This window comes from Peromyscus leucopus, chromosome X (assembly GCF_004664715.2).
Source record: "Peromyscus leucopus breed LL Stock chromosome X, UCI_PerLeu_2.1, whole genome shotgun sequence".
Classification (NCBI taxonomy): domain Eukaryota; kingdom Metazoa; phylum Chordata; class Mammalia; order Rodentia; family Cricetidae; genus Peromyscus; species Peromyscus leucopus.
The window spans coordinates 104,238,703-104,265,913 of NC_051083.1; the positions used below are offsets into that span (position 1 = coordinate 104,238,703).

General features: G+C 46.9%; 4 protein-coding genes across 6 annotated transcripts in view; 2 read left to right on the top strand and 2 right to left on the bottom strand.

Moving 5' to 3' along the window:
* The window catches only part of Akap14 (A-kinase anchoring protein 14), a 25,853-nt gene extending 13,044 nt beyond the window's left edge, over positions 1–12,809 (bottom strand). Inside the window, exon 1 of one of the 3 annotated variants that reach the window (XM_028887315.2) lies at positions 12,596–12,809. The gene's annotated coding sequence lies outside the window, so the exon portion shown is untranslated. Of the gene's footprint in view, positions 1–7,630; positions 8,230–8,396; positions 8,424–12,595 lie in introns of those variants that run through there. The other 2 variants (XM_028887316.2, XM_037199456.1) reach the window with 2 other exon arrangements.
* Positions 12,810–12,910: 101 nt separating this feature from the next.
* Positions 12,911–17,142, top strand: LOC114705442 (protein argonaute-4-like). The gene is given in 4 exon segments (XM_028887335.2): positions 12,911–13,445; positions 13,945–14,177; positions 14,218–14,647; positions 14,650–17,142. Coding segments are annotated over 4 exon segments (2,583 nt in total). The 5' UTR covers positions 12,911–12,931; the 3' UTR covers positions 16,056–17,142.
* Positions 17,143–18,447: 1,305 nt separating this feature from the next.
* Positions 18,448–21,645, bottom strand: Ndufa1 (NADH:ubiquinone oxidoreductase subunit A1). Its single transcript, XM_028887332.1, has 3 exons — positions 21,404–21,645; positions 19,506–19,595; positions 18,448–18,593 (listed from the first exon to the last, which is right to left on the bottom strand). Exons 1-3 carry the CDS (start codon positions 21,503–21,505, stop codon positions 18,573–18,575), a joined length of 213 nt encoding a protein of 70 aa, XP_028743165.1. The 5' UTR covers positions 21,506–21,645; the 3' UTR covers positions 18,448–18,572.
* On the top strand, positions 21,639–22,877 carry Rnf113a (ring finger protein 113A). Its single transcript, XM_028887331.2, has one exon. The coding sequence runs from the start codon at positions 21,799–21,801 to the stop codon at positions 22,825–22,827; it is 1,029 nt and encodes a 342-aa protein (XP_028743164.1). The 5' UTR covers positions 21,639–21,798; the 3' UTR covers positions 22,828–22,877.
* The last annotated feature ends 4,334 nt before the right edge of the window (positions 22,878–27,211 follow it).

The following is a 27,211-nucleotide window of genomic DNA, read 5'->3' on the forward strand; positions in this document are numbered from 1 at the left end:
ATGTGGACACAGGTGCCTAGAAATGCCAAAGGAAGGCTTTAGATTGCCCTAGACCTGTGGTTAGGAGTAGTTGTAAGTCACTTGATGTGGGTGCTGGGAACCAAACTTGGGTCCTCTGGAAGAGCAGTATGTGCTCTTAACCACTGAGCTATCTTTCCAGCCCCAGCATGAACTTTTTTTTTAAGTTGTGAATTGAGATAATAGAAATGTATTCCAGTAATAGTAGACCACTCATCTAGCCTTGGGAAGGCTTGGAGTTCATCTCTAGCAACTCTCTCTCTCTCTCTCTCTCTCTCTCTCTCTCTCTCTCTCTCTCTCTCTCACACACACACACACACACACACACACACACACACACACACACACGCACACACGCACGTGCGCATGTATTGAATCAAGAGCCATGGCAGCAGATCAGTGTTCCCATCTTGAGTTTTCCAGGCATATAATTCTATTATCTCAAAGAAACTATTATTTTTACCATCTCTTTACCTGAACATATGTGTTGTTGTGTTTATTAGCTTTTGTTAACCCTTTCAAAAATGGTAAATGGAAGTCAAGGTGATGAGTATCCTCCTTTGTATCTGGATTCAGTGGGCACTGCTTTCTGCTGGCTTATGGTCTGAGATTTGAAACTGGGAATAGTGGCAAATGTCTGTCATCTTAGCATTTGGGAGACAGGAGGATTGCTGCAAGCTCAAGGCTAGTCTGGGCTACATAGTGTATGTTAGGTTAGACAAGGGCTGCATAACAAGACGCCCCCCCCCTCCCCGCACCTGTTGGAGCCCACTGAGGTTTCCTCGTGGCTTTACCCAGCAGGTCTGTATAAAAGGATGATTGGACCACGGGCCTGAGTGCCATGGTCTGCACTTGGCTGTGCTGGGAGAGGTCTTTTGCTCCACCCCTTGGCATTCCTTTAAAAGCCCTTTGGCAGAGACAGTCGGGGTCCCATGGATTGGGATCCAGGCCCTCTCGAGGCTATCCTGTGTTTTCTGTTTCTCTCCCCTCTAAATTTCTATCTAATATTTGCTGCTGCTTCTGCTCAAGAGTACCTTGGGGGAAAGTGGGGGTAGGGTGGCCCCCCACACCCGCCAAACAAAGAATATGGATAAGCCATGTGTGGAACTACATGCACACCTGTAATCCCACCTGGGAATGAGAGGCAAGGGGATCAGAAGCTACATAGGAGATTTAAGGCCATCCTGAGCTACATGAGACTGAGAGAGAGAGAGAGAGAGAGAGAGAGAGAGAGAGAGAGAGAGAGAGAGAGAGAATATTTGAGCTGGGCATTGTGATATGGCATATGCCTGTCCTAGTATTTGAAAGGCTGAGGCAGGAGAATTGTCAGTTGGAGGCCATCTTGCACTACATACCGACACTCTGCCTTTAAAAAGAAAGTGATGGCTGAATGGTTAAGAGCACTGGCTGCTCTCCCAGAGGACCAGAGTTTGATTCCCAGCTCCCACATGGCAGCTCATAACTGCCTGTAACTCTAGTTCCAAGGGATCTGATGCCTTCTTCTGGTCTCTGCAGGCACCAGGCACAGACATGTGTAGGCAAAACACCCATACACATAAAATTAAAATTAAAAAATGGAAAATTTTTGTTCCTGCTCGAGTTTTTCAAATACCTTTGAAAGACCCCCGCTCCATTATGAGGACATGGGGCGTTGGGCCGATGAAATGTCCCCCCCCAATAACTTAGCCTAAGAAACGCCATTCTGAAGGAATCAGAAAAACAGGAGTTCACAGCCGTAGCCAGCCACCCGGCCTTGAGAGAGATAACTATGGCCAGCCATCCAGCCTTGAGAGAGATAATTGTGGTCAGCGGCCTTGAGAGAAAGACAGTTGAGTTAAATTAGGATATTTTATGGCGGGCCCCTGGCCTTGAGGAATAAGCAGCTGGCCTGGGCAAGGCCAGATCAGCCACACACATACGACCCCAAGTTCACCCTGGCCTTCTTTGAAACAACCAATAGGGACCCTGTAACTATGCTTCTTGCTTCTGTAACCGCGCCTCTGCCCTGGAATTCCATAAAAAGTCCCCTTTGCCCTAGGAAGGCGCGCAAGTCCTCCGAGAGACTTCGCCCCGGGTACCCGTGTATCTAATAAACCCTCTTGCTTTTGCATCTGAAAAAAAAAAAAAAAGTCCTGGCCACTGTAATGTCTCAGGGACAGGTCAGAGAGGGAGTTAGGACTAGAGATCTTGACAAAGACTAGTGTGCTTACTGTGAAGAGAGAGAACATTGGGCTCGTGACTGCCCAAAGAAGCCTCAAGGGTCTCGGAGACCTAAGCCAAGGGCCAAGGACCTCCTCAATCTGGAGGATTGGGGAGGTCACGGCCAGGAGCGCCCCCCCCCTGAGCCTAAGATAACTCTCAAGATTGGGGGGGCAGCCAATGACCTTCCTAGTGGACACCGGGGCTCAACATTCAGTCCTGGGCCATACCGGAGGCTCTCTCGGTGACTGCACAGCTTTGGTCCAGGGGGCCACAGGTAGCAGGAGGTATCGATGGACCACCGAGAGAAAGGTTCAGCTGGCATCTGGACAGGACCCAAAGGGACCCCCCTACAAGTCCTAGCCTTTTGAACTGTTCGTGGACGAGAACTCAGGCTTTGCAAAAGGAGTGCTGGTACAGAGACTGGGGCCATGGAAGAGACCTGTAGCTTATCTATCCAAGAAATTAGACCCGGTAGCTACAGGATGGCCCCCCTGTCTGTGCATGGTAGCCGCCCTTGCTGTTTTGCTCAAGGATGCAGGGAAACTGACTTTGGGGCAGCCATTAACTGTGTTATCCTCCCATGCGGTGGAAGCTCTGGTCCAACAGCCCCAGATCAAATGGTGTTCAGACCAGTTGTCTCCCTCAACCCCGCAACCCTGCTGCCCTTGCCAGACCCATCCAAGGAGCACAATTGCCTCCAGATTCTGGCGGAGGCCCATGGCACCCGCTCCGACCTAACAGATTTTATCTGGTTCACGGATGGGAGCAGCTTCCTCCAAGAAGAAGAACGGAGGGCCGGAGCAGCCGTCACCACCGAATCGGAGGTAGTTTGGGCCTCACCACTGCCACCTAAAGCATCAGCCCAAAAGAGCAGAGCTGATCGCGCTGACCCAGGCCCTCCGGATGGCGGAAGCCCAGAGGACCAGGAACTAACAAAGAAAATGGGGGCGGAATGGAGCCCCGAGCGACAAGCTTACATCATGGATGGACAGAGGCCTTCCTTACCAAGAAGGAGACTGCTAACGTGGTAACCAAGAAACTCCTGGATGACATCTTTCCCAGGTATGAAATGCCCCAGATATTGGGGTCAAACAATGGGCCCGCCTTCGTCTCCCAGGTAAGTCAGAAGGTGGCCAGGCTACTGGGGATTGATTGGAAACTTCATTGTGCATACCGCCCCCAGAGCTCAGGACAGGCAGAACGTGCAAATAAAACCATTAAGGAGACTTTAACCAAATTAACGCTTACAACTGGCACTAGAGATTGGGTGCTCCTACTCCCCTAGCCCTTTACCGAGCCCGAAATACTCCTGGGCCTCATGGCCTAACCCCATTTGAGATCATGTATGGGGCTCCCCCACCAATTGTAAATTTCCTTCACCCTGATATCTCCTCTTTTGCCACTAGCCCTACCCTAGAGGCGCACCTCCAAGCCCTCCAATTGGTACAAAAGACGGTGTGAAAACCCCTGCCTACCGGGAGCAACTGAACCGCCCGGTGGGGCCTCACCCATTCAAGATTGGGGACTCTGTCTGGGTCCGACGTCATCAATCCAGGAACCTAGAGCCGAGGTTGACGGGATAGCGGCTTGGGTCCACTCGTCGCATGTGAAGGCTGCCAAGGAACCCGACGAAACTGAGGGCACCGAGACATCTAGTTCAATGCTCTCTAAACCCACTAAAGATAAGACTCACCCGGGGGTCCCCTTGATCCCCCTAATAGTCCTCCTGACATTAGGAGGGGCATCACCAGAGAGCCTGTTTCCCTGACGCTGGCCCTGTTACTGGGAGGAATTACCATGGGCGAAATAGCTGCCGGGGTAGATACAGGGACCGTAGCTCTTATGGAGACCGGCCAATTCAGACAGCTCCAAGTAGCCATGCTCAACAGAGATGGTTTAAAGGATGGTTCCAAAGGTCACCATGGTTTACGACCCTTGTCTCCACCATTATGGGCTCCCTAATCATCCTCCTGCTCGTTTTATTGTTCGGGCCATGTATCCTCAATAGATTGGTGCAATTCATCAAGGATAGGGTTTCTGTTGTCCAGGCCTTGATCCTGACCCAGCAATATCAGAGGCTCAGACAGTCAGAGATGGAGCTGACCCTTATTCTCCATCCTAAAATGAAAGATTCCATTTGGTACAAAAGAAAATGGGGGAATGAAAGACCCCCGCTCCATTATGAGGACATGGGGCGTTGGGCCGATGAAATGTCCCCCCCCAATAACTTAGCCTAAGAAACGCCATTCTGAAGGAATCAGAAAAACAGGAGTTCACAGCCGTAGCCAGCCACCCGGCCTTGAGAGAGATAACTATGGCCAGCCATCCGGCCTTGAGAGAGATAATTGTGGTCAGCGGCCTTGAGAGAAAGACAGTTGAGTTAAATTAGGATATTTTATGGCGGGCCCCTGGCCTTGAGGAATAAGCAGCTGGCCTGGGCAAGGCCAGATCAGCCACACACATACGATCCCAAGTTCACCCTGGCCTTCTTTGAAGCAACCAATAGGGACCCTGTAACTATGCTTCTTGCTTCTGTAACCGCGCCTCTGCCCTGGAATTCCATAAAAAGTCCCCTTTGCCCTAGGAAGGCGCGCAAGTCCTCCGAGAGACTTCGCCCCGGGTACCCGTGTATCTAATAAACCCTCTTGCTTTTGCATCTGATCGGTGGTTTCGGTGTGTTCCTTGGGTTTGGGGTCTCTCCTGAAGGAAGATCTCCTCTGGGGGTTCTTTCACCTTCAGCATCTATATTTTATTTTTATTTTTTTAAGAAAAATTTTTTATTCATTTTACACACCAAAGATCACCCTCTTTCCTCCTCCCACCCCTCCCAGCCTCCCCCTCCCAATCCACCCCCACTCCCCCCACAAGAAGGCAAGGCCTCCCATGGGGAGGCACATTCAGTAGAGGCAAATCCAAGCCCTTCCCCCTGCCTCAAGGCTGCACGAGGTGTCCCATCATAGGTAGTGGGCTCCAAAAAGCCTGCTCGTGCACCAGGGATGGAATCTGATCCTACCGCCAGGGGTCCTCCCAAGCAGATCAAGCTACACAATTGTCTTGCCAGCTTCAGCATCTATTGATACCTTCAGCAATAATTGAACCTTGGCTTTCTCGGGATTGTGGACAGGTGTCTATCACATAATAGGGATATGTCCATCGGGAGTTCTTTGTTCTTTTTTTCTTTCCTTTTTACATCATTTCCCTTGAGGCTTGGGCTCACTTTCCTTGCTACTGATTAAAACTCTTCAGTTCTGAGAAATCATTTCTAGCTTGTGAATCATTTCTTTCAGGCAAGCTTTTTTTTTTTTTGAGGCTGGGGTCTTATTCTGTAGCCTTGGCTGGCCTGGAGTTCAGAATGGCCTTGGACTCATAAAGATCCATCCACCTGCTTGATTAGGTGTACAACACCCAGCCTCCTTGCCAGCAAACCTTTACATGGAAGGATGGGATGGTAGTAGATGTCTTTCCAAACTGAGCTCTTTACTTTTCTACAAATAAAACTCCCAATTTTGGGATATTTAATGTGCCATGTTTCACTTAACTACCACAACCCTATGAATGAGATGGACACTGCTACCGTCCACATCCACTCTCCTCTATCTCCTGCTTCACTGGAAGGCCGACTGGAATAGACCACATGAAATGGCTCTCTAGTATCCTAGGGAGGGCACACACTAAGAAGAGCTTGCTGACAGATGTGTGAAAGAGAAACTACATTCCCTGATGCCCCGCCCCCTGTGTGGGGCACCTGTGACTGGCTGCTGTCTTACACAACTTCTCAGTCTGCTTCTCTCCAACTCCTACAAGCCTCAGCAAGCTGAACTCTGTCTCTCTCTACTGTGGCCACATGTTTGTATTTCCTTGACCAACTATCCTAATTTTAGTATGCTAACTTTTTTTTTTTTTTTTTGAGACAGGGTTTCTTTGGTATCCTTGGCTGTCCTGGAACTCACTCTGTAGCCCAGGCTGGTCTCAAACTCACAGAGATCCACCTGCCTCTGCCTCCCGAGTGCTGGGATTAAAGGTGTGCACCACCACTGCCCAGCTAATAGTACACTAACTTTAAAAAATGTTTATTTATTTCAGTTTATGTGTGTATGCCTTGACTGAGTGTATGTAAGTGTCTGTTCAGGAGCCTGTGGAAACTAGAAGAGGGTTGGATCCCCTGGAACTAGAGTTACAGGCAGTTGTGAACCAGCTGATATAGGGGAAAAAGAGGTTTCCAGGGATCTGCTCTCATTTTCGTCTAGTCCAGAACATGTTCCTTCTTTCTGCAAGCCTCCTTTTTAATTTATATTTTTGCATTTATTTCCTCAATTGGGAGAGGTATGGGTACCCCAGCACACACGTGGAGGTCAGAGGACAACTTGCAGAAGTTGTAGAATATTATTTTAAGGTGTGTTACTTTTGTTTATGTTGCATTTGTTTAACTCTGTGAAGCTGTGTTACTGTGCCTGTCTAAACACCTGATGGTCTAATAAAGAGCTGAATGGCCAATAGTGAGGCAGGAGAAAGGATAGGTGGGACTGGCAGGGAGAGAGAATATATAGAAGGAGAACTCTGGGAGGAAGAAGTAGCCAGAGAAGGAGGAGGACTCTAGGGACATCCAGCTATACAGCAAACCATGGAGTAAGAAACAAAGAAAGGTATACAGAAATAGAAAAAGAAAAGCCCAGAGGCAAAAGGTAGATGGGATAACTTAAGGAAAGCTGGCAAGAAACAAGCCAAACTAAGGCCAGGCATTTATAATTAAGTATGTCTCTGTGTGTAATTTATTTGGGAGCTGGGTGACGGGCCCCCCAAAAGAGTGAAAAATCACCATCACCAGTTCTCTCCCTCCACCACGTGAGTCCTGGGGAACACCTTTATGCACTGAGTCATCTCACTCTCACTGCAAGCCCCATTCGTTAAAGATAATCGTTTGTTTTCTTTTTCAACATTATTGGTTCAAGGGTAGGGTGGACACTACACAAATTCCCATGACCATCAATCAAAAAAGTATGCATACCCTTTAAGCATCCCTGTAATAATTAGACTAATGCTCATTTAAGCCTTGATATTTTCATTTTCCACTCGGTTCACCTCCTCCTCAGTTTTCCTCGTACTACAGCTGGCGGCAAACAGGACTGTCTGCTGGAAGACACAGAGTCTTCCCAAAGCCATTTTTTGGCTGTATAGCAAGTTTGAAAGCAGCCTGGGTTCCATAGACCCCTCTCTCCAAAACAACATCAACAAACCAGAAAGGGAGGGACCGAGGAAGCAAAGAAGGAAGGAAGTTTTGTGACTTCACCCATCTATGGACACACATCATTCTTCGGTGTCCCTCCCAATGGCGTCTTTGAGGTCTGGGTGATTAACAGAACCATGGCAGGTCCCATTTGAGGCCTCCCCCATTGCAAAGAAAGCCCAGTACCTAAACAAGCAGATTCTTGTTTGAAGCAGTAGCAGAGGTAGCTAGGGAAGCCTTAGCAGTCTCTCAGTGCTTTGCCCCAAGGTTCCTAAAGAGAATGTTTACAAATGCTGCCATAGCAACGGTGGCACTTAACAACAATGGGAAACTAAGCCCATGTGCCCCTGTCAATAAAAGAGAAGAAAGCAAGAGGAGGGAAAGAGGACACCTGTTCCACCTGCCATTTACTTCAGTAACAGAAGTAAGCTGTGTGAGGTAAGCCTAGCTTCTTCCCGGGAGATGAGCCTGCAGGGCTGTGCCTGGAGGATTGGTGATGTGACATTCCTCAGCCAAGAAGCACTGGGCATTTGCATGCTGTGCAGGTCACTGCATAACATCAAGTTGTTTACTTCTTGCAATGGTATCAGGTAGGTATCAGTGTTTCATGTTATATTTGAATGAAGTGAAGCACAGAGGATGTCATGCAAATTGCCCGGAGCTCACACTCAGAACTATGGGGATAAATTGTGTACCCTAATAAAATTTGTGTGAAGATCAGAGAACAGAACAAGCCACTAGATTAAACACAGATGCCAGGTACTGGTGACACCCACTTTTAATCATAGCCCTCAGGAGGTAGAGATCTGTCTGGATCTCTGTGAGTTCAAAGCTACCCTGGACTACATGAGATTGACTCAGTCTAGGAGAGAAACAAAGCCAGGCAGTGGTGGCACACACCTTTAATCCCAGTACTTGAGATCTCATGCCTTTGCTTGGGAAGCGCACATACCTTTAATCCTAGGAAGTGATGGCTGGACAGAGAAAGGCATATAAGGCGTGAGGAGACAGGAACTAGAGGCTTTTTTGGGCTGAAGAGTCCTAGAGGTAAGACATGGCAGTGGCTTGTTCCTTTGTCTCTCCAATCTTCAGGCAAATTTTATGAGGGCACACAATATATCACCACACAGAACTGTCTGACATCATTGACTACAATCTCCCCTTCTCATGTGCACATTCTGAGGTTAGGACTTCTTTATATGCTTGACTATTCTGAAAGATGTCTTTTGTGCATTGAGGACAAGAGAGTAGAACAATGATTATCTGCACAGACTCAGAGACAATTTGCACTTTTCTCTCTCCGTTTCTTTCTTTCTTTCTTTTTTTCTTTTTTCTTTTTCAAGACAGGGTTTCTCTGTGTAACAGCTCTGGCTGTCCTGGAACTTGCTTTGTAGACCAGGCTGGCCTCGAACTCAGAGATCCACCTGCCTCTGTCTCCCAAGTGCTGGGATTAAAGGCGTGCACCACCACCATCCAGCTTTTCTCCATTTCTTGTCTACAAAATAAAGATGATCATGGCTTAGAATACAAAGTTTTGTTCTTTTTTAGACAATGTCTTTCTATAGAGCCCATGCTGGCCTCAAACTCATGCCTCAGCCTCCTGAGTGCATCATTGTGCTCAACTTTGAATAGGTTTCCTTTTGTCCCTCCTATCCTCTCTCTCAATCTCTCTCCCTCTCCTTCTGTCCCCCTCTCCCCCCAAGCAGAGACTCATGTTTTCCAGGCTGGATGTGAACTTGCTATGTAGCAGAGGATGGCCTCCTTCTGTCACTTTCTGAGCTATGGAATTACCAATGTGCATCATCACACTGGGGCTTCAAGCATGGTGGCAAGAATGCTGCCAACTGAGTTGCATCCTTAGCCCTGAATAAGTTATTGGATTTGTTGGTTTTTTTTGTTTTGTTTTGTTTTTGCTTTTATTTTGTTTTGTTTGTTTTTGAGATGGGTTTTCACTATGTTAGCCCTGCCTGGCCTGGAACTTGCTATATAGACCAGGTTGGCCTTGAACTCACAGATATCTGCCTGCTTCTGCCTCCCAAAAGTTGCTTTGTAAAAATGATAATTAACCTCAATTATTCATACAAAGATTAAGAGCAGTGCCAGATACATCATATACTTTATTTATAATGGTTGATAATATTCCTAGTATCATTATTAATAATAATGGTATGTTTCTAAGATTTATTTATTTTATTATTTTATGTGTATAGGTGTTTTGCCTGGATGTATGTGTACCACATGTGTGCTTCCTGTCCATGGATTCCAGGAGAATGTGCTAGAGCCCCTGGATTTGGAGTTACAGACGTTGTGAGTTGCTGTGTGGGTGCTAGGAACGGAAACCGGGTCCTCTGCAAAAGCAATAAACACTCTCAACTGCTGAGCCATCTCTCCAACCCTATTGTAGTGATATTTTTAAAAATATTTTTATTAATGCACCCCAATTCCAGTCACCTCCCAGTCCCTCCATATCCTCTCCTCATCCCTGAAGTGGACCTCCCAAACAAAAATTTAAAAAAAAGTCAAACCAAAATATCAAATCAAAACAAGCAAACAAACAAAAAGAAAAAGAAAAACACACAAAAAATAAACAAACAACAACAACAAAAACCAACCAACCAACCAACCAACCAACCAAAACTCCTCCAACTTTCCTGCCTCTCCACACCTCTTCATTTGTCCTGGTGGCATTGGGAGCCGAGGTGTTGTCCAATCAGCTTTACTTGCAAATGTTTATTGCAATAAGTCATTGGTCAGGTTCAAGGCCTCTGGTTTCTGGTACACTATCATCACTGGACCCCCAGCGAAAGTCTTCTTGGATATCCTGCGGCTGCTCTGAGTCACAGAGATCCCGTGGTTATCGTTCCACAGAACCAGTGCCTTCACGAGCTCCAGCAGGTCCTAGGTGGGGTAGATGTTAGGGTGGGCCAACCCCAGGCCTGGCTGTGGGCTTGGGTGGTAGTTGAGCTGGTCATTCCAGGCCACCAGGGCTGCTCCATCAGGCGAGGGGCAGAGCTAGCTCCCCTACACTCAAGCCATCAGGGTCAGCTCTCCCCCACCCATCATGAGGGTTGGGGGCCAGCATTTGCTGAAGTGTCTAATGAGGGGCAGGGTCAGCTTTCCCAGGGCCTGCGAAGGGCAGGGTCTACTCAGCACGGTCCTCTGATTCCATCACACATGGTTTCCATGGCCCCTTGGGGCAACATGGGCCACAGACATCAACACAGACCCCAGCTGCAGTAGGACCATAGAACAGACATGGCTCTTGGCAGCAGCTTGGGGCTAGATGACATCTTGGCTCCTCCTTGAAGCACTTTCCTATAACCCTCCGCGGCAACTCAGACTCTGGCTGCAGTGGGACCACAGACCTAGAATGGTGCTCAGCATCAGCCGGGTCTGGATGTCACCATGGCCCCAGGTGGCAGTGCAGGCCACTCAGATTGGCACAGTGCCAGTGGCATTGTGGCCCATGATTTCAGACATTCTCATGGCCTTCAATGCTAACAAGAACCTTGGATATCAACATAGACCCTGGCTGCAGTAGGGCCACAGACCCAGACATGGCCCTCAGCAGTAGCTCTGGCCTGAATGTCACCATGGCTTTGAGTAGCAGTGCAGGCCACTCAGATCTGCATGGCACCAGTTGCAGCATGTCTCTCAGCCACCAACATGAACTCAGGTGGCTGACCTCACCCCGGGCATCCACATGGCACTGGGTGGCAACATGGGCCATGAACTTCAACACAGATACTGGGTGCAGTAGGACTGTGGACCCAGACATGGTCCTTAGCAGCAGCCTGGGTCTGGATGTCATCATGGCCCCAGGTGATGGCGTGGGCCACAGACCGGCATGGCCCCTGTGGTAGCTTGGTCCTCAGAAACCAACACAGTTCCAGGTGGCAGGCCAGACCCCAGAAATCTGCAGAGTCCTTGATGGCAACAGGAGCCACGGACATCAACATAGACCCTGGCTTCAGTAGGGCCACAGACCCAGACATGGCCCCCAGCTGAAGCCCTGGCCCGGAGGCCACCATGGCCCCAGGTAGTAGCACAGGCCACTCTGATCTATATGTCTCTGGCTGCAACATGGCCCCTAGACTACAACAAGGCCACAGGTTGTGTCTCAGATCCAGGGCCTCCTCATGGCCCCTGGTTGCCACATAGGACACGTACTTCAACACAGACCCTGGATGCCATTGGACCATGGACCCAGACATGGTCTTCTGCAGCAGCTCAGGTCTGGATGTCATCATGGCCCCAGGTGGCAGTGCAGGCCACCCAGATCAGTATGGCCCCAGGGGTAGCTCCATCTTTGGACACCATCATGGTTCCAGGTGGTTGTCCAGACCCTGGGAATCTGCATGGCCCTCATGGCAACAGGAGCCGTGAACATCAACATAGACCCTGGCTGCAGTAGGGCCAGCAGCTTGAGCCTGGATGACACCATGGCCCTGGGTGGCAGCATAGGCCACCAAGATCAGCATGGCTCTGGTGGCAGCACAGTTCTTGGACACCAGTGGCAGCCCCAGATACTGGGAATTCTTGTGGCCTTTGGTGGCAACATGGATGGCGACACAGACCCTGGCTGTGGTACCAGACATGACTTTAACAGCAGCAGCCTGGGCCTGGACATCACCATGTGAAACATTTATTTAATTATTCTTTATCAATAAAAACTCAGGAGTCTGATATCGGGGCAAGAACCTGAATGATCAGAGAAGTGACAGAGAATTGGGCAGCTCCTCTTCAGTTTCATAATGCAATGGTGCGGTAAATTCTACTCCATAAACTCCTCTGTGTGTGAATATTTTTCTTAGTTTCATTAGTAGGTCTTTCTAAGGACTGTATCTTACTAGTCATTTTTTTTTTTTTTGTATTTGGCATGGATATCAAACAGCTTTTTAAAGGAAAAAACACGAATTACCAAACTGATAATGATTATAATTGACATGTCAATCCCAGCTAAGGTGATTATCCCTTCACTTAATTTTTCCATTTTCAAACCATCCATTATGGAACCATACAGAGACCTAACTCCCTGCATCATAATATTGTTATTTCCCCTTTTTGTCTAAATAAAAAGAGAAGGTTTTAGCTCTAACACCGTAAAACTATATACAATAAGAACTATTATCAGGTAAGAATTACACTCACGCTCCCGCTCCAGCTGGCGGCGGCGGCGGCGGGGATTGTTTTTGTTGTCGCCGAGGCCGGAAGAGGCGTGAGAGAAGCCGGGTCCCTGGCCCTGGGGTGGGCGCCGCCGCTGCTGCCGCTGCTGCCCCCTGCCCAGCGCCCGCGTCTTCGCGGCGCCGCTTCTGCGCCAATATTCCCGAGAGCAAGCGTTACGCGGCGGCGGCGGCGGCGGCGGCGGCGGCGGCGGCGGCGGCGGCGGCGGCGGCGGCGGCGGCGGCGGCGGGCGGCGGCGGCGGCGGCGGCGGGGCCCGGAGCGGGAGGCGCCGGGGACCGGAGTGACGCAGCCCTGTCGCCGCCATGGAGGCGCTGGGACCCGGACCTCCAGCCAGCCTCTTCCAGCCACCTCGTCGTCCTGGCCTTGGAACTGTTGGGAAGCCAATTCGACTGTTAGCCAATCATTTTCAGGTTCAGATCCCTAAAATAGATGTGTATCACTATGATGTGGATATTAAACTAGAAAAACGGCCTCCAACAGGGACTATGGTGCGACACTTCAAGATGCAGATATTTGGGGATTGGCAGCCCGGCTATGAAGGCAAAAGAAACATGTACACAGCACATCCACTGCCAATTGGACGGGACAGGGTTGACATGGAGGTGACCCTTCCAGGTGAGGGCAAAGACCAAACTTTCAAAGTGTCTGTGTAGTGGGTGTCAGTTGTGAGCCTTCAGTTGCTTTTGGAGGCTTTAGCTGGGCACCTGAATGAAGTCCCTGACGACTCAGTACAAGCACTTGACGTTATTACAAGGCATCTCCCCTCTATGAGATACACTCCTGTGGGCCGTTCTTTGTTCTCACCTCCTGAAGGTTATTACTGTTATGCCAGATTAGGACCCCCAAAGAGACCACCAGGAGACCAGATATGTCCAGAATGCAATAGCAAGGTTTACTTATTGGCGCAATACGAGCTAGCAAGGAACCCTCGTCCGCAGTGCCCGGCGCAGTGAGGCAGGGAGGAGAGTTCCTCTTTCTTGGGGAGATTAGCTTTTGAAGGCAAAAACCACAGAATTCTTCAGAGAGGAGGGGGTTAGTATGGGTCCACCCTTGATTGGTCCAGTTTTCCTGAGTTTGGACTTTTATTTTTTGCTCTGTCAGGAGTTTTACAGCCCATCTCCAAAATTTGGTCATGTTATCTCAGTGGAGGGGGGCGTCTCGTGGTTAGCTACCACCAGACAGTCTGATTTTGTACTTTTAAAACTTCTGACTTCACCCTGTCTGGGAATGGGGTACTGACTTGGTTCTGGCTATTTTAAGATGTCCCTTTCCTCAGCTCTCCGGGCCTTAGGGGGAACTGGGGTGGGGTCTCTCAATTACCACCCTCTGGGAGGTGGCAGAGAGGTCTGGTTCGGCTTTCACCAGTCTGTGAGACCTGCCATGTGGAATATGATGCTCAATATTGATGTATCTGCAACTGCTTTCTACTGGGCCCAGCCTATCATTGAGTTCATGTGTGAGGTTTTAGATATTCAGAACATCAATGAACAAAGGAAACCTCTAACGGACTCCCAGTGTGTCAAGTTTACCAAAGAAATTAGAGCTTTGGTCCTGTATTAAATTATTGACCTTTTGTGTGTATGTGGAGAAATCTTTGTTATCTGCAGTAGGTCTCAAAGTTGAGGTGACTCACTGTGGACAGATGAAACGAAAATATCGAGTTTGTAATGTGACAAGACGACCAGCCAGTCATCAAACCTTTCCTTTGCAGCTAGAAAACGGTCAGGCTCTGGAATGTACAGTAGCTCAGTATTTTAAGCAGAAGTATAGTCTGCAGCTGAAGTACCCCCATCTGCCCTGCCTTCAGGTGGGACAAGAACAGATGCATACATACTTGCCACTTGAGGTCTGTAATATAGTGGCAGGACAGAGATGTATAAAGAAGCTCACAGACAATCAGACATCCACCACAATGATCAAAGCCACAGCAAGATCTGCTCCTGACAGACAGGAGGAAATCAGTAGACTGGTAAAGAGCAACAGCATGGTGGGTGGGCCTGACCCATACCTGAAGGAGATTTGATTGTTGTCCACAATGAGATGACGGAGCTCACAGGCAGGGTCCTCCCAGCTCCCATGCTGCAGTACGGAGGCCGGAATAAAACAGTAGTCACACCCAACCAGGGTGTCTGGGACATGCGAGGAAAGCAGCTTTATGCTGGCATTGAGATTCAAGTTTGGGCAGTGGCTTGTTTTGCGCCTCAGAAACAATGTAGGGAAGATTTGCTAAAGAGTTTCACTGACCAGCTTCGTAAAATCTCCAAGGATGCGGGGATGCCCATCCAGGGTCAGCCATGCTTCTGCAAGTACGCACAAGGTGCCGACAGTGTGGAGCCCATGTTTAAACATGTGAAAATGACATATGTGGGCCTGCAGCTGATAGTGGTTATCCTGCCGGGAAAGACACCAGTATATGCGGAGGTGAAGCGTGTTGGAGATACCCTTTTAGGTATGGCCACACAGTGTGTCCAGGTCAAAAACGTTGTGAAGACCTCACCCCAAACCCTTTCCAACCTTTGCCTGAAGATAAACGCAAAGCTTGGAGGAATTAACAATGTACTTGTACCTCACCAAAGGCCTTCAGTGTTCCAGCAGCCTGTCATTTTCCTGGGAGCAGATGTCACTCACCCGCCTGCTGGGGACGGGAAGAAACCTTCTATCGCAGCTGTGGTGGGCAGCATGGACGGCCACCCCAGCCGGTATTGTGCCACAGTTCGGGTGCAGACGTCTCGGCAGGAGATTGCTCAGGAGCTCCTCTACAGTCAGGAGATTGTGCAGGATCTGACAAGCATGTCTCGGGAGCTACTGATTCAGTTCTACAAGTCCACGCGCTTCAAGCCCACTCGTATCATCTACTACCGTGGAGGGGTGTCCGAGGGACAGATGAAACAGGTAGCTTGGCCGGAGCTATTAGCAATTCGAAAGGCCTGTATAAGCTTGGAGGAAGACTATCGGCCTGGAATAACCTACATTGTAGTGCAAAAGAGACATCACACTCGACTCTTCTGTGCAGATAAAACAGAAAGGGTGGGGAAAAGTGGCAATGTCCCAGCAGGCACTACGGTGGACAGTACCATCACACATCCGTCTGAGTTTGACTTTTACCTCTGTAGTCATGCAGGAATTCAGGGAACCAGCCGCCCTTCACATTACCAGGTCTTGTGGGATGACAACTGCTTCACTGCAGATGAACTCCAGCTGCTGACTTACCAGCTTTGTCACACCTACGGAAGGTGCACGCGCTCGGTCTCCATTCCTGCCCCTGCATATTATGCCCGGCTGGTAGCATTTCGGCCAAGGTATCATTTGGTGGATAAAGATCATGACAGTGCGGAAGGCAGTCATGTGTCAGGCCGGGACCCTCAGGCCTTGGCTAAGGCTGTGCAGATCCACCACGATACCCAGCACACTATGTATTTTGCCTGAGAGTCTTGGAAAAGAACTCAACCAATTTGGCATCCCACACATCCTCAAATGTTTCAGATGCCTACTGCCTCTAGATAGTGCCACATTGATCTCAAGTGGTCCCTACCAGCAGCTCGGAATAGATAGTTGCACTGAATCTGTACTTTGCAGCCCTGTCTGATACATCAACAAAACTGAGCCATTTAAAAAAAAAGAAGAAAAGAAAAGAAAAAAAAAGGAATGGAAACTCATAGATTATGTTTTCTGATGCACTGGACAATTTTTACCTCAACGTGCAAAGGCTGATCAGCCTTTACTTTCTAAAGGACTTACTTTCCAAGGAGGGTTTCTATGGGATATTTTGCTAGCTGTGGTATTCACCGCATCTAGTCTTATAAGAGGAGTATTTCCTTTTTCCTGTGTTCATTGAGTGGGGTGTATGCATAAGTGGGAGAGAAAAACCAAACGACCTGTTTCATTTCCACGCCACTTTTTAACTAGGTGGGTTTTTAATGGAGATTTCTGACTTCAGCACTGTAAATGCCTTTAAGGAGCACTTAATTTTTGAAAGTTTTACAGAATTTTATTACTTCCACTGCTTTATCTTACTGATCTCTTCGGGCCTGTGCTGTGCAGAACAGGCTGCCTGACAATTGCACTATATTTGGCTGCAGATTCGAACAGGCAGTTCTCTTACTTGGCTGGCATTGGTGACTGTGACATGAGCAGGTGTGATGCATGTCGCAGGGACACCTGACACTGCCATGGTAAAAAGTAAAAGCTCTCCTCCCTATTTGGAAAAAAAATTAGCTTTTAGTATTTTCCCAAGTTTTTGAAAGTGCCCATTTTATGCTGCTATGTGGTTGGTTAGCTCTAAATGATTTTTAGACTTCTCTCATAGAAAGTTAACTTTGGCAATAAGTGTTTTTAAGGCCCCCCCTCCCCTCTCTCCCCGACGAGGTAGTTTTCTAGATGAAATTTTAGTATGATTTTATCAACTATTTCTTAATATATCATAACCTGAATATTCTGAAACACATATATTTCCATGCCCTTTAAAATAAAAAAAAATTACACTCACAATGTCCAGTCTATTTGCATTTGGCAAAGTCAGAGAAAATACTTTGTTATCTATTCTATCTTGGTGAGTCCAAAGTTTTCTGCCTAATTCACTTTGTATCCTAACTTGTATTACCAACCCAAAACTATTTTTTTAGACCTCAAAATATTTTCTTAGATAAGCAATTTACACTTTTATGTCTCTCAACCTTATACACTTTACACTTCTTTTGTGAGTTTCTTTTCTGAATTTGGTAACAAGGAAAACTATAAATATTTAGTCTTCAACTCCATCAGAGACCCGAGAAGGAAATAATATTAACTAGTTAAACAGGAAGTACAAACAAGTGACTCCCAAAAAATGTGAGAAATGACACAAACAGCTGGCTGCCTGGACAGTCACCCAAGGTTCCTCTGCAACGTTGGGGCATCCATCTTCGGCCTACAGGTCTAGCATATCTGATAGACTTATCTGTGAAGTAGGAATTTTGAAGGACTGTCATGCCTTGTCTTGGCAAAATTCAGCAGTTGCTTTCTTTTGTGTCCTGTTTGGACAGCATACTGTCAGCAGTTTTTTGCCCAGTGGCTAACTTTTGCCACAAAAAAAGGAAACTCCATATGGAGGTTCTTCAATACCCACCATCTTCTCTGAAGTAGATTGATGCTGCCAGGAGCAGACATGTCTCATTGTTATAAAAAGCCTTATGTTATTAAAACATCTTAAATGTTATATTCTGCAGGTATTTGAAATGTTTGAAGACCACCTATCTATTTAAATATATTTCTATTTGACCTTGAAAACATGACTACAAGTTTGATTGTTATGGGGAACTAGTTACTAACCTGCATTTCTTTATTATCCTAAATAGTTAGTAATAATAACTTTCAAGGACTAGAAATTTACATTACATTTTTAAATTAGCTGCATAGGTACAATACCTTAAACAAGAGTACAAACATATGCACAATATGTTCTAAGAAAAATAACCTTAAATTTTGACCATGCATAGAGTAGGACCCCCACTGCTCTATGCTCTGGCATTTACCTGCGAGAAGGTGAAATCTGTCTGTACACAAGGCATGGTGCCTTGAAATTCCATGGGATTCTTCTTCCCTATTCTAAGGGAAGCTGCCATTGTTTCTGGCAGGGCAGGCCAAGCTAAGTCTGTGTCCCATTGGATCTCAAGGACTGTTGCACATGCCCTGCATGAAGCCTACACCCCACTCTAAACTATGTGTTTAGATGTATCTTCGTTTCTTCAGAGTGCTTCTATTTCTCTCAACAATATATCAAAATACCTTTATTAAACCCCAACTTTACTTCATAAAAAGGAAAAATTACTTTAGTTTTTTTTTTTTTTAATTTTTATTAGGCATTATATAACATGCGCATAGTATATAATATGCTGCATTTGCCTTTTAGCAGGAATAGGTGACCATAGCTGAGTAATTTTTTTCATCAGCCAGGAAAATGCTTCCTTAGTCAATATTCTCCAAGCCCTGTAAAACAATTTGAAAAGGAGAATGTGAGAATTCTGTTCCGATAAAAAATTGTACCACACTGCTTATTTCCAGTGTCACAGAATGGCATTCTGTTATTAAAGCAAGTGATTTCACATCCCACATTTCTCTAACTGCAACAATATAAACTGAATTGGTTTTCATAATCACTAAATAAAGACCTTTGAGACAATGTCTCACTCCACAGTCCTGGGTGACCTCAAAGTCTGGCTTTTTCTTTTGTCTTGGACAAGGTCTCATGTAATCCAAGTTCATCTTAAACTCCCTATGTACCCAAAGGTAAACTCCTGATCCTACTGCCTCCATGTCCCAAATACTAGGATGCTAGGGTGCGAACTATACCTGGTTCACTTCATTTTCTGACAGCAGCAAACACACACACACACACACACACACACACACACACACACACACACACACACACTCGCCTTTTCTTCACCCTAACTGGAATTACAGTGAAGCAACTATTCACTTCCTGGATCCTCATACATAGGCCCCTCCATGAATTAGAGGACAAAACACTAAACTGTCTCACAAAACAGCACCAAACAGAGGTAGGCTGATCTGTGAGTTCAAGGCCAGCTTGGTCTACATTAACAGGTTCCAGGCAAGGCAAGGCTAAATATTGAGACCCTGCCTAAAAAAATAAATAAAAACAGCTAACAAGTAAGTAAATAAATGGGAAAGTGTCCTGTACATGCACATTCATGAGAAGTGTACCCACACATGTACAAATGCACACTACACACACATAAAACACACCAACAAAGATCATTATATGTATAAAAAACTGCATACTTCACTAGTAAAAAAACATGCAAATTAAGTAAGTACTGAATGAACTTAGGCAAGGCATTACCAGAACCCACCCCCATCTTTCAGTTATCTTACCCTGGACTCATAGTAGCGATTGACTCCAGAGACACGTCTATCTCTTTCCATCAAATACCACTGGTAACGAAGTCGAACAACTCTTTTTTCCTTCAAATAAAGGACAATGTAGTTTATAAATATGAGCGACTCAATAAAAAGATATATGTACAGTTTTTCTTAAATGACAAACTAGGGGCTGAAGAGATGGCTCAGTGGTTAAGAGCACTTGCTATTCCTGGGTACTCAATTGGCTTCTCAGCACCAACAATTTTTACTTTGTTTGGGGGCCGGGGTAGACTCAGAACTGCCTTTAACTCCATTCCAGGGGAGACTGCATAGTCTCTTCCACTCTCCATGGTGCACACAGACAGAAGCAGACACACATACATGTAAATAATAATAAATTTTTACAAAAATAAATGACTCACTAGAAAAACAGAGTCATCGTTGAAACAACAGCTAAGTGGAAAACACAAAGCCAAATCTCCTAAATAAAACCAGACCATTAATATTTAGGATTAAGTTGGTAACTTTTTTCTTTGAGACAGGAACTCACTATACAGCCCTAGGTTGACCTCCAGTCACTATCAATCTCCCTGCCTCAGCTTCCTGAGTGCTATGATTACAGGGTAGAACCACCAAGCCCAGCTCTGTTTTGCTGGTGAGCCACTGAAGACTTGAATTAGATCCTTGCTACCACAAGGTAGAAGGAGACAACTGATGCCTGCTAGTTGTCTTTAGATTTCTGAAAGCTTGCACACACTAAAGAATTTAATAAGTTAAAAAATGGCAGCTGGCTGTGGTGGCTCATGTCTGTAATGCCAACACTCTGGAGGTAATAGCAGGAGGATCCACAAATTCAAGGCCAAGCAAGCCATGCCATACAGAATGAGAAAAATGAAGGAAAGGAAAAAAAAAAAAAAAAGATCTAGCTGTTGCTTTGGGACCCTAAGAAACAACAAAGGTAGATTACACAGGAAAGAAAATTACAACACCAAAACAAAAATCAAATTATAATCTGATAGTACTCTAAAGCCGCTGGGGAGGCCCAGAAGAGGAAAAATTAAAGTCATGATATGAGTTCCTTAAGGCTTGCAAATTCAGAGGGAGGTTTAAAAGGGAGGCAGGATCAATTAAGGACACAGAGCACATAGCTACAGAAATGTGGGTGTGAGAAATTAAACCAACAGAGGGAAAGCTTCAGATGGGTTATCGGGTGAAGGCCCTTGCCCTAAGCCTAAGGACCTGATTTGTATTCTCTGGACCCATATGGTGAAAGGAGAAACGCAATTCTGGCACGTTGAAGTTCTGATCTCCACAGGTGCGCCTTGACACGCCTGCACCCACATACATACACACAAACACGTAAAAATAAAAATGACCAGGGGTGGAGAGACTGCTTAAGTGCCTGTTCCTCCTGCAGAGGACTTAAGTCCGATTCCTGGCACCCACTTCTGGTTCCTCCTAACCTCCTGTAACTCCAGATCTAAGGGACCCGGTGCCCTCTTCTGATCTCCGCAGGCGCCTACACTCACGTGCACAAACACACCCACCAAGTCAATTAAACGATTTCCACGAGGAGATGAATGATGATGGGAAGAAGGGACACGGCTAAACACCTCTCTCGTCAGCCTAGGAATTAGGGCCCGGCTCTTGTAATCTACCTTGCTAACTGCCGAATGGATATTTTGCCGTTGGGGCCACTTTTCCCTCAACCAAAAAACTAGCTATGTTTTGTTAAAGTAAAACGTGGAATCCGCAAGTCTCCGCTTTGAGGCAACACTAAGAGGAGGACCCACTTACAAGTCCTTACCCTCACAGAGCGGCTGCGCATCCAAACGGCCACCGTACCCCCCACCATCCCTAGAAGAACACTGGTCCCCAGAGCCCAACCGCGGCCGAGTAGGCAGCCTTACCTTGCCCCCGTTGGTGAACTTGTGGATGTACGCAGTGGACACCCCAGGAATGACCAAGCACACGCCCATGATGGCGAGGCCAGGGAGAATCTCGAACCACATCTCCTCACCGCTACTCACGCTCCAAACCGCAACCGGCTCCGCAGAGGTGACCGGGTTTCACCTCCCTTCCGGTAGCAGGCAGGAGGGGCGGTGCCCTGGATGACTCAGGAGGAAGCGACGGCGGCCGCGGGGGCTCAAAAGAGACTGGCGTTCTCCGTCTGGCAATCGTAACCAGCCAGTATCCCGGCCGTCTCTTTTTCTCCTGTCCGCATCACCGCCGCAGAGAATACTAAGTGTGACGACGCGAAGAGGTCCGGTACGCCGCGGCAGTTTCAGAGCTTTGGTGATCTCAAATGTCGGAGCAACTTTCTCCAGGGAATTCGGCTGGCCAGGTATGCACCTTCCTTTTCAAAAAGCCTGGGCGGAAAGGGGCGGCGGGCCGCCGAAAGCGCCGGCTCTGTGATGCGGAGTCCGGGGACAGCAGCAGCAGCAGCGACGAAGGCAGCGCTGTGGTCCGACCCGAGAAGAAGCAGGCTACCCACAATCCGATGATCCAGAAGACGCGCGGCAGTGGTAAACAGAAGGCGAACTACGGCGGCTTGAGTAGCGAGGACGAGAATGAACAGGAGGGTCTCGGCGTGGTCTATAAGTCGACCCGTTCGGCAAAACCCGTGGGGCCTGAGGATATGGGGGCGACAGCTGTCTACGAACTGGACACTGAGAAGGAGCGCGATGCACAATCCATCTTTGAACGGAGCCAGAAGATCCAGGAGGAGCTGAGGGGCAAGGAAGATGACAAGATCTATCGGGGAATCAACAATTATCAGAAATACGTGAAGCCCAAAGATACATCCATGGGCAATGCCTCCTCCGGGATGGTGAGGAAAGGCCCCATCCGAGCTCCGGAGCATCTACGAGCCACTGTGCGCTGGGATTACCAGCCTGACATCTGCAAGGACTACAAGGAGACTGGATTCTGCGGCTTCGGGGACAGCTGCAAATTCCTCCATGACCGTTCAGATTACAAGCACGGGTGGCAGATCGAACGTGAGCTTGATGAGGGTCGCTATGGTGTCTATGAGGACGAAAACTACGAAGTGGGAAGCGATGATGAGGAAATACCATTCAAGTGTTTCATCTGTCGCCAGACCTTCCAAAACCCAGTTGTCACCAAGTGTAGGCATTATTTCTGTGAGAGATGTGCACTGCAGCATTTCCGCACCACCTCTCGTTGCTATGTCTGTGACCAGCAGACCAATGGCGTCTTCAATCCAGCGAAAGAATTGATTGCTAAACTGGGAAAGCATCGAGCTGAAGCAGAGGGAGGTGCTTCTGATTTCTTAGAAGACCCTGAGGAGGAGAGTCCAGTTCCCATTATTTAGATTTTCCATAATTCCCAGTCTCAAAATAAATATTTTGTTGTTTCTTAAAATCTTTTGGAATCTTTCTTTCTTTCTTTTTTTAAAAGGGAAGTGGCAGAGAAGGCAGGTGATGGAGTGGGGGCCCAGATGAAAAGCTTCAAGATAGGTATTATCTGGATTTTTCTAGCCTTCAAATAAATACTTCACGGGTGAGTATTTTCAGAGGCCTGTGTCACAAGTTGGGTGGATGGGAGAAGTTCATGAAAAAAGCTAAGATTTACTTGGGGGAACCAAAGTTTTGATGAAGTCATGAACTGGCCCTATTTATCATATCACATTTCTATATTACTTAATAGTTTAGAAATTACTTTGATGCATTATGTTTCGGAGCAAGTGCTGTTTTAAAATGCACATTTGGAGGGTTTGAGTTGGTCCTTGATCTGTTTGAGAGTGTTCCTTGCAAGCTTTGGAAGATGGTCCATGCTTTCTTTGAAGCACCTATAGGTAACTCCCATTTTCACAGATGATGGTATATGATAGATACTGTCGAATATGATAGATACTAGCCTCATGTAGCTGTCAAGTGCTTGAAATGTGCAGATGGCCACTGAATTGGATGTTGCACTTAACTGAATTTGTGAACTTGGAGATGGTAAAAAGCCTAATGTTCTATAATCCGTGATCTGAAACTATTGGTGTTCTCATAGACTCCAACAGAACTCATCACTCCTTGTTAAAATTAGAGTGCCTGTATTCAAAATTGTTTGGGAACTAGCTTAGTGCTTGGTGCCTGTCTCTCGTTCTGTAGCCCAGGCTGGCCTCAAACTCACAGAGATCCGCCTGGCTCTGCCTCCTGAGTGCTGGGATTAAAGGTGTACGTCACCCCCACCGCCTGGCAAGAAGAGAGTTTTAAGAGAGGGGATTTAGACCAGAGCTTCGAGTCCACACCGAGGAATTTTAAGTTGTATTCTGTAGGGAGATGAGAATGGCAAATACATTTATTTAACATTACTGAGATGCGGAGAGGACAGGTCAAATGATTAGTCAGTATTTTAGTGATATAACTAGAATTGGGTTGCTATAAGGAAACAGATGAATGTATAAATTGAGTTAAAGTGGACTTTAATCATATTTATTAATCCATTTAAAGATATTCTTTTGGGGTTGGGGATTTAGTTCAGTGGTAGAGTGCTTGCCTAGTAAGCGCAAGGCCCTGGGTTCGGTCCTCAGCTCTGAAAAAAAAAGATATTCTTTTGTCTCTCTCTCTTTTTGGTTTTTTGAGACAGGGTTTCTCTGTGTAGTTTTGGAGCCTGTCCTGGAACTTGCTTTGTAGACCAGGCTGGCCTCCAACTCACAGAGATCCGCCTGCCTCTGCCTCCCAAGTGCTGGGATTAAAGGTATGCACCACCACCATCTGTCTGAACAGACTTTCTTAAGCATTGTGTTTAGGATAGGGAGCTAACAGCAATAAATAAAACAGACACAGACCCCAACTTCATAAAGCTGTATACTGAACAGTATTAACAAATGTGGTAAGTGTGGGAAAAAGAGTATACTGGATTGATCTCAGAATTAACCTAATCTCTTGGGCTGGTGACATGTCTCAGTGGGTGGAGGCACCTGCTGCCAAACCTGACCCACTGAATTGGACCCACATAGTGGAGGGACAGAGTTGACTTCCATCTTCAAGTACACGAAGAGAATAAAATAAATAAAATATAAAAGAGAAAATAAGAATTAACCCAATCCTGGGGCTGGGGGAATATGGTTCAGCAGAAGAGCAAGTGCCTGGAATGCCCCAAGGGGGGAAAAATAGAATTGAAACACAGCCTAGGAGTTCACAGACATGAAACCACGTTTTCTTAGTATTTATTTGGTGTGTGTGTTTGTGCCTCAGTATATTTGGGCATCATGTGTTTGTAGTGCCTTTGAAAGCCAGAAAAGAGCACTGGGTCCACTGAAACTGGAATTAGGGGCAGTAATGAGTTCATAATGTGGGTTCTCTGCAAGAATAGCAAGGACTCTTAACTGTTGAATCATCTCAAAAGCCCCAGGAACTCACTTGATAGAATAGGATAGATTCTGTAGTAAAGAGTACATGTAACATAACTGAGGTATATGAGCAGTTTATTAGAAAGGGGGCTTGAGAACACATAGAAAATATTTAAGAGATGAGCAGAACAAACAGTTAAATAGAGAAAAGAGGATATTGTAGAGAAAAAGGAAGAAATGTCATAGAAATAAATACAACAGGGGTCGAAGAGATGATTCAGTGGGGAAGAGTGCTTGCTGTGAAAGCTTGAGGACGTGAGTTCAAATCCCAAGCACCCAGGTATAAAAGCTGGGCTTTGTGGGAACCAAAACAGGAAGCCTGGGAGCTCATTGGCCAGTGAGCCTGGTTAAAATGGTGAGCTTCCATTACAGTGAGAAAAAAAAAATAATGTGAACAATAAAGCCCAGTGGGTAAGAGTGTCCTCAATTCAAGCCTGATGACCTGAGTTCGGATCATTGGAACCCAAGTAAAAACTTTACATCGGTGTTTGAATCCCAACAGTTTTATAGTGAGATGGGAGGTGGAGGCAGGAGCATGTCCCAGAAGCTCAAGGGCCAACTAAACTGGAGTACACAGAACAACAAACAGTGATACCCTGCCTCAAAAACAAGAGGGGAGGGCTGAAAAGACTGTTTAGCAGTTAAGAATGCTTTCTACTCTTCCAGAGGACCCACATCAGGCAGTTCACATCTGCCTGGGAACTCCAAGGGATCAGCGCCTTCTTCTGGCATGCCTGTGAGCAGACCTCCACAGAAGCAGTGTTCCACCTATGTGTCACCACACAGAAACATGTACACACACACAAATGAATGTTTTTAAAAGACGGACACTAATGCTTCCATCATACATAATAATAATACACAATAAATAAACAATGTAATTTTTGAAAGAGTGAAGAGGGCCAGCAAGATGGTTCAGAAGGTAAAGAGGCTTGCAATAAAGTCCACTGACCTGAGTTGGATGCCTCAGTCCTCATGGTGAAGGGAAGGAACTAGCTCTCACGGGTTGTCCTCTGAACTTCACATAAGCACCATGACAAGCTACCCCTACCCTCAGCACACAAACAATAAATAAATGTAGTTTAATTTTTTTAATGGAGGAAAGCAGTAGAGGAAACCATCTGAAATCAAACTCTGATGAAACCTCTACACACTCACACATGCGTGCGTGCGTGTGCACAATATGTAAATAAATAATGCTTTTAAATTTTATCTATTACGTGTAAAGGTATTTTGCCTGTATGTACGTCTGTATGTGCACCACGTGCATGGAGTACCTGCCAGGCCAGAGAGGCCATCAGATTCCCTTGGATTGAAATTACTGATGGTTGTTAGTTACCATGTGGGGGCTGGGAATTGAACCTGGGTCCTCTGGAAGAGCAACCAGTGCTTTTAACCACAGTGCAATCTCACTAGCCCCAAATACTGTCTTTTAAGTCTTTAAAATAGCCCTATAAATAGCTGAGTAGTGTGTAAAAGGCTTTCTGTCCAGCCTGAAGATCTCAGTTCAATTACTGGAACCTACTTGATGGAAGGAGACAGCTGATTCTAATGGAATGTCATCAAACCTGACACACACACACACACACACACACACACACACACACACACAAAAACCTTAAGGGGCGGTTCTCCCATCGCCCCTGTGGCAGGTCACAGCAGTTCGTGCGGTGGCGGCCGAGGCGGTGTAGCTCCGGGACGGGTTCGGCCTAGCACGCGCCTCCCACCCAGCGCCACCATGATGCCCAAGAGGAAGGTTAGCGCGGATGGAGCGGCGAAGGCGGAGCCCAAGCGGCTCGGCGAAGCTGTCGGCCGAGCCCTCCCCTGCCAAGGTGGATGCGAAGCCGAAGAAGGCCGAGGGAAAGGATAAACCATCAGACAAAAAAGTGCAAACAAAAGGGAAGAGGGGCCGGGCGGTGGTGGCGCACGCCTTTAATCCCAGCACTCGGGAGGCAGAGCCAGGCGGATCTCTGTGAGTTCAAGGCCAGCCTGGGCTACCAAGTGAGTCCCAGGAAAGGTGCAAAGCTACACAGAGAAACCTGTCTCGAGAAACCAAAAAAAAAAAAAAAAAAAAGGGAAGAGGGGAGCAAAGGGCAAACAGGTGGAGGTGGCTGACCAGCAAACCACAGATGTGCCTGCAGAAAATGGAGAGGCTGAGAGCCAGAGTCCAGCTTCTGAAGTCAAAGATAAAGAAGCCAAGTCTGACTAACCATCCATCCTGTCAGTGTCCCTGCCTCCCTTCTTGTACAATCCAGAGGAATATTTTTATCAACTATTTTGTAAATGCGAGTTTTTTAGTAGCTCTAGAAACATTTTTAAAAGGTGGGAGGAAGTCCCGCCTCATCCCATTTTT